Source organism: Saimiri boliviensis, chromosome 5 (assembly GCF_048565385.1).
Source record: "Saimiri boliviensis isolate mSaiBol1 chromosome 5, mSaiBol1.pri, whole genome shotgun sequence".
NCBI classification, from domain to species: Eukaryota; Metazoa; Chordata; class Mammalia; order Primates; family Cebidae; genus Saimiri; species Saimiri boliviensis.
This window is the reverse complement of record NC_133453.1, coordinates 66,595,902-66,608,497: the sequence shown is the minus strand read 5'-3', so window position 1 is coordinate 66,608,497 and position 12,596 is coordinate 66,595,902. Positions and strand designations below refer to the sequence as shown.

At 37.2% G+C, this 12,596-nt stretch overlaps 1 protein-coding gene across 4 annotated transcripts in view; it reads left to right on the top strand.

The window, feature by feature from the left end:
• The window catches only part of MAP3K20 (mitogen-activated protein kinase kinase kinase 20), a 197,048-nt gene that overhangs the window by 97,809 nt on the left and 86,643 nt on the right, over window positions 1-12,596 (top strand). For all 4 annotated transcript variants that reach the window (XM_039469825.2, XM_003921859.4, XM_074399461.1 and 1 more), the window contains exon 4: window positions 10,839-10,940. In XM_039469825.2, coding sequence (XP_039325759.1) covers window positions 10,839-10,940 — 102 coding nt within the window. The remainder of the gene's footprint in view (window positions 1-10,838; window positions 10,941-12,596) is intronic.

Below are 12,596 nucleotides of genomic sequence, written 5' to 3'. Positions count from 1 at the left end.
AGGTGCGCACCACCACACCCAGCTAATTTTTTGTACTTTTAGTAGAGATGAGGTTTCACCATGTTGGCCAGGATGGTCTTGATCTCCTGACCTCGTGATCTGCTCACCTTGGCTTCCCAAAGTGCTGGGATTACAGGCATGAGCCACCGCGCCCAGCTGAGAAGAAATTTTTTAAAGCAATTTGTTGAAATTATAGACATTATCATTATGATAATTATTATAAATCATTAAAGCTCTGATGAGATAATTTCAGCTTCCCAAAATGAGGCTCAACTTTTTTTCAAGTTAACCTTTAATATAAAAAACAAATTTTCTGGGAGGGACTTCCAGCCATGCATGGATGAATTAGGAAGTCAGCAAATCCTCTCTCCAAAAGTATTTATAAATTTGGACAAAATGTTCAGCCCTCTGGAAACTGACCAAAGGCATGTAACAATTTGAGAAGTGTTTATGTTTGAAAAAAACTGCTGGATTTTGGATAATTGTTGAAATCAGTAGAGTTCATGCCTGGACTTGTTCTCATTCTTCTTCCTCTACCAGCATGCCAGCTCAGTTACACAGAGAGCACGCCATGAGGATTGACGGCACTGTGGCCACAATTGCTGGTGCTCACTAGACTTACAACAATGGACTGTGCTCACATCCAGCAGCATTGTCAGTGGAAGTGATGTTCCTGGTGGCAGGAGAGCAGGAATAGAGCTTTGAACGAAGCAACTCTTAGTTCAAACTAGCAGAATAACCACTCTACTAGTTTGAACTAAGAGTTGTGATTTTGGTACAAGTATTCTTAGCTGAGGCCACATAGATGCAAAATAGAGATTTGAGAGGGTCCACATAGTATCCACGTACTCTTTGTAGCTCCTAGTGCTATGCACATTTGCAAAGGAAACCGAAAAAGGCCAGTGGGAAGTAAAAATCAGAACAAACTTGAAAACAGCCTAAACTTTGAGTGTGCTCTCACTGTGCAGATTCATCAGTCCAGAGTATTTGAGCACCACTTCTGTACAATCATCAACCTTTGCAGATATAGGACAGTCCTCAAAAGGCCAGGCTTAGAAATAAAAACAAGATCGGGGAAAAGAAAAAAAAGACTTAAGTGGAATATCACTGGGGACACACCATAGGGGAGACAGATTGCAGGTTAGTTAACAGACAAAATCAAGAAAAATGTTCATGAGGTTAGAGTTAGAATCTAGAGTTGCTATATTATCTAAACTGTCCAATTTTTTTTAAAGACATTTAAAGAAACAGGAATGTGTTTAACCCATGTCCAAGAAAATCCGTGAATAGAAACACTTTTTTTTTTTTTTTTTTTTTTCTTTGAGACGGAGTTTCACTCTTGTTACCCAGGCTGGAGTGCAATGGCGCGATCTCGGCTCACCGCAACCTCCGCCTCCTGGGTTCAGGCAATTCTCCTGCCTCAGCCTCCCGAGGCACGAGCCACCATGCCCAGCTAATTTTTTGGACTTTTAGTAGAGACGGGGTTTCACCATGTTAACCAGGATGGTCTCAATCTCTTGATCTGGTAATCCACCCGCCTCGGCCTCCCAAAGTGCTGGGATTACAGGCGTGAGCCACCGCGCCCGGCCTGGAAACAGTCTCTTAATGTCTCCAAATAGTTCAGACAAAGCTTTCAAAGAATCATTATGTTCAAAGAACTATGTTTGTAGAATTAGAAGAAAGTATGAAAATAATGAATTAACCAGTAGAGAATCTCAAGTAGAATTTTTTTTAAAGAACCTAAGGAAAATTGTGGAGTTGAAAAGATAACAATCAAAATGAAAAATTCTGTAGAGTGACTTAACAGCAGATTTGAGATAGCAGAAGAAAAAAAAATCAGTGAACTTAAACCTGGATCGATAGAAATTACTTAAAATTCAATCAATAGAGATTAATTCCAAAAAGAGAAAACATTTTGAAGGAAAACGATCAGAACCCCATAGTCCTATGAAACAACCTGTTAGCTGTTAGCCATTTCTGCTCTCCTGACACCAAGAACATCACTTCCAGAGACAGTGCTGCTGGAGGTAGGTATGATCCACTGTTCTAGTAAGCACTCTGGCAACTGTTCTGCCTCGACTCTGGCAACAATGCTGTCAGTCCTCAGGGCCTGCCCTCTGTGTGACTGAGCTGGCGTGCTGGTAGGGGAAGAAGAATGAGAACAACCCAAGGCACCAGCACTATTGATTTCCACAATTATACCAATGAATGTATAAGAGGAGAGGAGAAGAGGGGCGGAAAAAGATTTGAAAGCACAATGTCCAAATCCTTCCTAAAGTCATTAAAATACATTAATCTACACATAGGAGAAGCTCAGCAAACCACAAGTAGGATAAATGCAAAAGAACCCATACCTAAACTATAGTCAAATATAGTTCATAAAGTAAAAATCTTGAAGAGAAAAACAACTGCTTGTGTACAAGGCAACAGCGATGTGATCAATGGCTGACTTCTCATCTGCAATGATGGAGGCCAGAAGGCAAAACAGTGACACTTCAAGGGCTAAAAGAAAAGGCTATATTCCGCAAGATTATCTTTTAAACACAGAATCAAAATAAAGACACTCTTGGCTAGGAAATGAGAGAATTTGTTCCTAGCTGACTCGCTTTTTAAGAAATACTAAAGGAAATCCTTCAGGCTGAAAAAAAATGACAGCAGATCGTCATTACGATTCATGGGAAGAAAGAGTACAGAAAATGGCAACTATGTGGGTTAATAGAAAAGATTCTCTAAGTGTATTTACCCTCACGTCTCAGAACATTTAAAAACATGAAGGAGGTGGCCGCCTGGGGCCCACGCTGGAGCCCTTGTGCGCCGCGGCCTGTGCACGCACCTCCGCTAGAAGGGCCGGGCTCAGGCCTGTCCCGTGCAGCAGAGCGGTCTCCGCATGGCCTTCCTCCTGCGCCTCTTGCACCCGCGGCTGCCTGACTACTCTGACGTGGCCAAGGTGGCTGACTGCCAGTGGTCATCTCCACCAGAGGCAACGGAGTTTCTTACCCAAAGAAATTTGGTTGGCACCCCTAAAGTTCTACAAAATGAGAAGACTTGAAAAGTTTGCCTCTGACTTGCGCAAGTGTTCTTTGGATCATGCGTTAGAAGGGGTGGAAAGGTGGCTGCGATCATCTTGTTAACTGCCAGATGGGAAGCCCAGCTTTTACCAAGTAATGAGCTATACTTAGAAGAGGCTGACCTTAGAAAATCTTTTGTCTGCTGAAAAAAGGACTGATGAAATCACGAAGAAAGGCACGCAGTTTTACCAGGTAGCGATGTATAGTTACTGTCTTTATAATAGCCACATGACTATTCAAAATGTAAACACATGTATCTTACAAACTGTGTCGTGTCTAATAGCCATTCGTAGGGTGCCACTTGTCTGTAAGCTGGCCTACTTGTCCTCATGAATAATGAGGCTTGACTAAACTTGCTTGAAACGTGAGGAACTTTGTACCTGTAGAAGTTGGCAGTGTTTCTTATTTCAAGGGTTTTATGGCATTCTCTTGCTTATTCCATTAAAACTTTTATTCTTTAAACCTTATAGTGTGCCATATGTATGAAGTTTATGAGTACTAATGACATTCTTAACCGAAACAAGAAAAAAATTGCAAAGGGTTCCCATTTCTGTATTGTTTTATTGTCTGCTGCCATCGTTTTTACTATTCACTGTATTAGCACTTTTTCTGATGTGCTCTGCATGTTGATCAATTAATTTCCTAGATGTTGTGCTGGAATTAATTTAAGGGTGTCTGATGAGATGGTGAACAGTAGACTGAGACAATCTTCAAGTGACTGTGTCATTGTTTTCCTGGTGTCTTTCCTTGGTGATTAAGATACAATTCTTTTTAAAACCAAATGGCACTGGTTATTATATTACCCAAATCAGAAATCTATTTTAGTTAATATTTTAAAGAAAAATGAAGCCATAGTAAAAACCAATATTATTTTTACTACAGAGTGTTCATGGCTGTAAAGAGGTTAGAGAGACAGTGTTTAATTATGTTTATTTTCACTATATTTAATGAGTAATCTTTTTATCTCCTATAAAGAAAAATAATGTTAGGCCGGGCGCGGTGGCTCAAACCTGTAATCCCAGCACTTTGGGAGGCCGAGGCGGGCGGATCACAAGGTCAAGAGATCGAGACCATCCTGGTCAACACGGTGAAACCCCGTCTCTACTAAAAATACAAAAAATTAGCTGGGCATGGTGGCGCGTGCCTGTAATCCCAGCTACTCAGGAGGCTGAGGCAGGAGAATTGCCTGAACCCAGGAGGCGGAGGTTGTGGTGAGCCGAGATCGCGCCATTGCACTCTAGCCTGGGTAACAAGAGCAAAACTCCGTCTGAAAAAAAGAAAAAAAAAAAAAAAAAGAAAAATAATGTTTGTTGATTAAAGGTAAGAAATGATAGTTAAGACACTAATTTCAAGATCTTTGACTATATTAGGCGTTGTACAATGGATTTGACTTTTCATGAAATGCCTCAGTTTTCCAACCTTTGCTTTTTTTATTATCATTCAATTTATGATTTTTCTACCTTTAAAATAAGGACAATAATGAATAAAAATATAAATATAAAAATAAATATAAAGCAATACATTTTTGTTCACTTTTGTTAACTTTAAAATGTATGTAGATATATTAATATATCACAACGATAGCATAAAGGATACGTGAAGGGAATGGAGTTATATTGGAGAAAAGCCTTTATATTTTATTGTGATTAGGTTAGTATTAATCTGAGGTAGATTGTGCTAAATTAAGATATATTTTATAATCCCTTGAGCTACTGCTAAGAAAGTTATTCAATAAATATAGTAAAACATCAATCAGGGATTTAAATGATATTTAAATTTTTTATTGCAAAAGAGGACAATAAAGGAGAAACAGGACACTGAGAAGGACAGAAGACATGTAAAAAACAGAAGGCAAATGTAAACCCAACTGCTTCAATAATCACATTCTATGTAGTTGTTCTAAACACTTCAATCAAAAGGCAGAAATTGTCAGATTGGATTTTTTAAAAAAAGATCCAACTATATACTCTCTGCAGGAGACATACTGTAGCTTCAAAGATACCAGTAGGTTGAAAGTAAGAAGATAGAAAAAGATATACCATGCAGACAGTAGCCACCAGAGAGCTGGAGTAACTGTATTGAATTTCAGACAAAATACAGCAAAGATAAGAAATATTACTTGAGACAAATAGAGCCATTTCAATTTGATAAAAGGATCAATACATCAGAAAGACATAGCAATTATAAATGTATACACACCTAAAACAGATCTCAAAGTACGTGAAGCAAAACTGACTGAATTAAAAAGACAGGCAATTCAAAGGTAACTGATTTCTGTATTCCACTCTCAATAATTGATAGAACAGGTAGACAGAAAGTCAGCAATGATATAGAAGACTTGAAGAACACTCTCAGCCAACTTTACCTAACTCACATGTAAAGAATACATATTTTTTTCAAGTACACATGGAACATTCTCCAGGATACATTTTACAGGAGGCCACAAAATCTCAGTTCATCTAAGAGGATTGATACCATACAATGCATATTTTCTAATTACAATGCAATTAAATTAAAAATTAACAACAAAAGGAAATCTGGAAAATTCCTACTTTTTGGAAATTAAACAACACACAGCTAAATACCCACTGGGTCAAAGAAGAAATCACAACAGTTTTTTTTTTTTTTTTTTTTTGAGATGGAGTTTCACTTCTGTTGCCCAGGTTGGAGTGCAGTGGCGTGATCTTGGCTCACTGCAACCTCTGCCTCCTGGGTTCAGCCAATTCTCCTGCCTGAGTAGCTGGGATGACAGGTGTCTGCCACCATGCCTGGCTAATTTTTTGTATTTTTAATAGAGATGGAGTTTCATCATGTTGGCCAGGCTGGTCTCAAACTCTTGACCTCAAGTGATCCACCTGCCTCGTCCTCCCAAAGTGCTGGGATTACAGGTGTAAGCCATCACACCTGGCCAGAAATCACAGATTTTAAAATATTTTGGAGTGAAAGAAAATGTAACATCAAAATTATAGAAGGTTTAAATTCTAGAATGTAGATAAGGCAGTATTTAGAAGGAAATGTATAGCTTTCAACACTATATCAAAAATAAGAAAAGTCCAAAGTGGATAACCTAAACCTTAATCTGAAGAAACCACAGAATGAAGAATCAGTTAAAACCAAAGTGAGTCAATGACAGGAAATAATAAAGATTAGAACAGAACTCAATAAAAGAGAAAACAGAAAAACAATCATGAAAATCAGTTTATTGGATTTATTAATCTTTCCAAAGATTAAAGGATTTACTAATTTAAAGTTTAGTCTTTGAAAAGATCAATAAATTTGACAAGCCTTTAACTAGATTGATAAAGAAAAAAGAAAAGATGAAGATTAGCAAAATCAGGATTGAAAGAAGGAACAGTGCTATGGCTCCTACAGAAGCTTAAAAGGATTATAAAGAAATGTTATGACCATCTTTTTGCCAACAAATTAGACAATTTAGATGCAGTGAACAGTTTTCTTAAATGATACAAATTCTCAAAACAGAAGATCTGAATAGACCTATAATAAATTTAAAAACTGAATTAGGCTGGGCATAGTGGCTCAAACCTGTAATCTTAACACTTTTGGAAGCCAAGGCAGGCAGATCACTTAAGGCCAGGAGTTCGAGACCAGCCTGGTCATCATAGTGAAACCCCATCTCTACTAAAAATACAAAAATTAGCCAGGTGTGGTGGTATGCCTATAGTCCTAGCCACTTGGGAGGCTGAGGCTTGAGAATTGCTTGAACCCAGGAGGCGGAGGTTGCAGTGAGCCGAGATTGTACAACTGCACTCCAGCCTGGGCAACAGAACAAGACTGTTTCAAAAAAATAATAATTGAATTAGTAATTTAAAATATTTCCATGAAGAAAAGTTCAGGCCAAGATGATTTCACTGGTCAAGTCTATAAAATGTTTATAGAAGAGATAGCATCAATTCTTCCCATACTCTTTCAGAAAACAGAAACCAGAAACCAGTATTCTATTTCAACAAGCATTATTATCCTGATACCAAAGTCATACAGAGACATGAGAGCTACAGATGAATATTCTTCATGAAAATAGATGTAAAAATTCTTAACCATATTAGCGTACTGAATCCAGTCACCCATAAAAATTATAAATTCCAAGTAGAATTTATCCCAGAAAGGGAAGGTGGCTTAACATCTGAAATCCGTACTATTATAAACGATAAAATCATAGAAGAACAAAAACCCTATATGATCATTTCAAGATGCTGTAAAAGCATTTGACAGACAACACTCACTGATAATAAGAAGTCTCAAGAGACTAGGAATAAAAGAGAATTGTTCCAGCCTGATAAAGAGCATCTGCAAAAACCCACAGCTAATATCTCATTCCATGGCGAAAAGCTAAATGTTTTCTCCCCAAGACTGGTAACAAGGCAAAGAAGTCCTACTCTGACATCTATTCAGTGTTGTGCTAAAGGTTTTGGCCAGTGTGATCACGTAAGAAAAAGAAATAATAGACATCCAGATTGAAAAGGAAGAAATAAAACTGTGTTATCTGACAACCTATATGTAGAAAATCCTAAGGAATGCACAGACATACAAAAAAAAAAAAAAGGCTATCAAAACTAACAAACATGTTTAGAAGGTTCACAGGATGCAAGATCAGTCTTTTAAAAGGTCAATCACTTAAAAATCTATTGTATATACCAGGAATGAACAACCTAAAAATGAAATTAAGAAATAATTCCATTTACAGTAGCATAAAAAAAATAGTTGGGTACAAATTTAACAAAATAGATATAAGACTTGTACAGTGAAAAGTACAAAAATTGCTGAGAAAAATTAAAGATCTCAATAAATAGACATTTACATATTTATGGTTTGGAAGATTCAGTATTGTCAAGAGGGCAGTTCTCCCCAAAATAATCTATAAATTCAACACAAGTCCTATCCAAATCCCAGCAGACTTTTTTTTTTTAAGAAATTAACAAGCCAATCCTAAAATTTACACGGAAATGCAGAAGATCTAGAAATAGCCAAACGAATTTTGAGAAAGAACTAACTTTGAGGACTTAGACTGCCTCATTTCAAAACTTATAAATCTGTAGTAATCAACGTAATACAATATTGGCATAATATCTACAGGGATATAGACCAAAAGAACACAATTAAAAGTCTAGAGAAAAAGCCTCATATTGATTGGCAATTGATTTTCAACAAAGATGCCAAGACAATTGAGTAGGTAAAAGACAGTATTTTATTGCTGAGACAATTAGAAATGCATATGCTGGGGCCAGGTGCAGTAGCTCATACCTGTAATTCCAGCACTGTGGAAGGCTGAGATGGGAGGATCGCTTGAGCCCAGGAGTTCAAGACCAGCGTGAGCAACATGGCAAAACCCCATCTATACAAAAAGCACAAAAAATAATTGCTGGCGTGGTGATGTGCACCTGTGGTCCAGCTACCAGAGAGGCTGAGGTGGGAGGATTGCTTGAGCCCTGGAGGTCAAGGCTGCAGTGAGCCAAGAGTATGCCACTACATTTGAGCCTGGGCAACAGAGTGAGACCTTGTCTCAAAAAGAAAGAAATTCATATGACCAAAAAAAAAGGAAATTAGAACCACACCTCAGACCATACATAAAAATGAACTCAAAATGGACCATAAGCCTAACTATAAGGGTTAAACTATAAACTCTTAAAAGAAAAATAAAAGAAAATCTTTATGCTTTGGGGTAGGCAGAGAGCTCTCAGAAATGACACCAAAAGCACAGCCATAAAAGAATAATTGATATATTGGAATTTATAAAAATTAATTTCTGCTCTTTGAAAGATACTCCTAAGAGAATGAAAAGACAAATGACAAACTGGGAAAAAAATATTTGCAAATCATATATATGACAAATGACTTGTATCTAGACTAAAATAACTCTTAGAACTCAATAAAACAACCCAATGTAAAAATGGGCAAACAATATGAATAGACATTTTGCTTAAGAATATATAAAAGGGGCCAATAGGCACATTAAAAAGATGCCCAACTTTGTTAGTCACTAGGGAAATGCAAATTAAAAGCACTGTGAGATACCACTAGTGTTATACCCACTGCAATAGCCATAACCGAAAAGGAGACAGTACTGCCAGGCACAGTCACATGTGCCTGTAATCCCAGCTACTTGTGAAGCAGGGGTCGTGGGGAAGGACTGCTTGACAACAGGAGTTTGAAGCTTGAAGTTAGCCTGGGCACGATAGCAAGACCCCTTTCTCAAAAAAAAAAAAAAACAAAAAAAATATCAACTGTTGGTGAGCATGTGGAAAAACTGAACCTGTCATACATTGCTGGTAGAAATATAAAATGATACGGCCTCTTTGGAAAGCAGATTGATAGTTTCTTAAAAAGTTAGACATAACCTTACTCTATGGCCCTGCAATATCACTCCCTGAAATCTACCCAAGGGAAATTAACATATTTACACGCAGAGATGTACATGAATGTTCATATGAGCATTATTCATAAGAGCCAAAAACTGGGACAGTTCAAATGTCTATCAACTGGAGAATGAATAAACCAAATGTAGTATATCTATACAACGGATAGTATTCAGCAATAAAACAGAATGAAGCCTTCCTATATGCTTACCACTTGAAAGAACTTTGAAAACATTATATGACCAGGCACAGTGGCTCAAGCCTGAAATCCCAGCACTTTGAGAGGCTGAGACGGGTAGGATGTTTGAGCTCGGGAGTTTGAGATTACTTTAGGCAACATAGCAAGACCTCATCTCTACTAAAAAAATAATAATAATAATTAGCCTCAGCATGGTGATATGTGCCTATAGTCCCAGCTACTTGGGAGGCTAAGGTGGGAGGACTGCTTGAACTCAGGAGTTTGAGGTTAGCCTAGGCAACATAGCAAGACCTCATCTCTACTCAAAATAATTTTAAAAATCAGCCTTAGCATGGTGGTATGTGCATGTAGTCCCAGCTACTTGGTAGGCTGAAGTGGGAGGATTGCTTGAGCCTGGGAGGTGGAGGCTGCAGAGAGCCGAGATCAAGGCTGCAATGAGCTGTGATTGCACCACTGCATTTCAGCCTGGGCAACAGAAAGAGACTCTGTCTCTAAATAAATAAATAAATAAAACATTATGCTAAGGGAATGATGTCAGACACAAAGAACAATTTGTATGATTCTGTTTACATGAAATATCCAGAAAAGGCAGGATTAACTGTAAACTGGCACAAGATACTGTAAAGATGGAAAGGTTCTAAGACTGGATTGTGCTGATGGTTGCCCAGCTCTATGGATTCCCTAAAAATCACCAAATAATATACTTATTGCAAGTGAGTTTTATGGTATGTAATTTATACTTCATTTTTAAAGGATTTTTCTCACTTTTCTTGACCTCTCGTGCTTAAATTTTGAGAGCTCTTCCAAGTCCTTATGCAACAAGGATTGATTTGATTACACTGTCGTATAAGCTCTCTGATTTATGCATTTAATATCTGTCTTATAAGAATATCTAAAGAAATATCTATTTACATACCTTTGTTTCACATTTATTCTTCCATCACCTCTTTATGTTTCTCAGTTCCAGCTAAATGACTTTTGACTCTTGACTGAAATTTACTATTCATTGTATATTACTGGTCTTGTGTTTGACATATTTTTCAGGATGCATTAACTTTCTGAAACCATGGCATGGAACAATTTTTTATATACTATTGATGTCTTTTGTTAAATTATTTAATGTATTTTCTCAATGAAAATATAAAGTCTTATTTCTGAAATGTACATTGGTTTTAATTATATGTTTTCCTTTTCAAATAGAATATGCTTCTCTTGGGTCACTCTATGATTACATTAACAGTAATAGAAGTGAAGAAATGGATATGGATCATATTATGACCTGGGCCACTGATGTAGCCAAAGGTAATAATGTTTGGTATATTATTAGAGAATTGGTGGGGTACATTTTCCCCTCCTGAAATGGGGACCTAACATCAGAAAATCTTTTATTCTTAGATGTTCTTTTTCAGACCAAAAGTGGTAAGAATTCCACAGCTGATTGTACAGATAATATTTTAGGTCATTGCCTTTCCATTCCTGAATTCCTTTTCCCTTTCTGTTTTCTCTACTTTCTTTCCATGAAATCTAGCTGTAGCTTCAGGGCAGATATGTTTGTCATGTTTTGTGATACAATTGACTAGCTTGCTTGACACATTAAATGGAAAAATCATAATTCTGTTGTTATTCTGAAAGTCTCTACTTAGACTCAGTATCTAGAAAACATGATTTATTGTCGGATTAGTTCTACTCATTTTGTATACATAATATGCTAAAAATAGAAACCGCTTGCAAAAAGAAATTTTTATTTGTCCTGCCATGTAAAAGCAATTCAGATTTTATTTTACATTTCATGTAAACTTAGGCATCACTGTTGGAAATTAAATATTTTTAATACACCAAACCCCTAAACAAGGTGCCCAGTCTTTTTTCTCATACATTCCTGCATAGATGAATGCGTTCTAAAGCAATTCAAACTCCATTTATTTTTATCTTTTTTTTTTTCCATTTTCCTAACCGAACATTTCTGGGCTTTATTTATAACTGTTAGAGTTGCTTTGGAAACAACTTCATCTAAATAATGAACACTGATAGTTATATTTGTATTCTAGCAACCCCTACGAAGTGTGCCTGAATTTTCCTGGAGCAATGAACTCCTTTACATTTTACTACTCCATTCTCTACAAGCATCTCTTTACAAAGCAAATGTAATGTGATTTAGAACTCAGTAAGGGGAGCAACTCATGCATCGATTTCACTGTATGACTTCCAAAAGTAGTAGTCTTTCCTTTGGAGGATTGTCTATTTTAAGTTTCATCAACACCTGCCAAATTCTCCAAATAGGGAAAGTGAAAAATTTTTTTTTAGTTTCATGCTAGATGCTGCTGCTGACTGATGCCTCATTACGTTATAAAAATAGTAAGCTCTGTGTTTAGGGTGGTGTACCTGAGACTTTGGCTATGCTAATTAGCTTAATTGTGTGTCGATGTATCGGGCATCTGAAATCATGCTTAAACTTTCATATTCCTAAAGATTATTATATAGCATCATAGTGACTTCTCTGCATGTCAGTAGTACACAAAGACCACCTCTCTGTAAACAAGGTGATGTGCTGTAATTGGGAGCTGCCTGCAGCATTGTGGAAATACCCTTAAATAATGTAAATGCATATATAGGTAGTCCTTAACTTACAGCACATCACCTTACACTCACATGCATTTAGGGTGCTCAGCCAGTTACACCCATGTTATTACTTATTGGCACTTGGAATAGATAGACAGCAAACAAATCAGCTAACATCAGTCATTCTGCTTCCTGCTGTGCTCTACTTAAGCATCCCTGGTTCCCAACCTGGGAACCTTTTCTCCCTGCACCCCCGTAAGCACATGCCATATCATCATCCTGACTAAGGGGTAAGTCTCTTGGCTCCACATCAGCTGAGTCATTCTTGGTGTTTTCTCAAGAATGCTAGCGCTCTGCATCAGAAGGGCAAAGAAGAGAAGGAATAGAATTAGGTAGCAA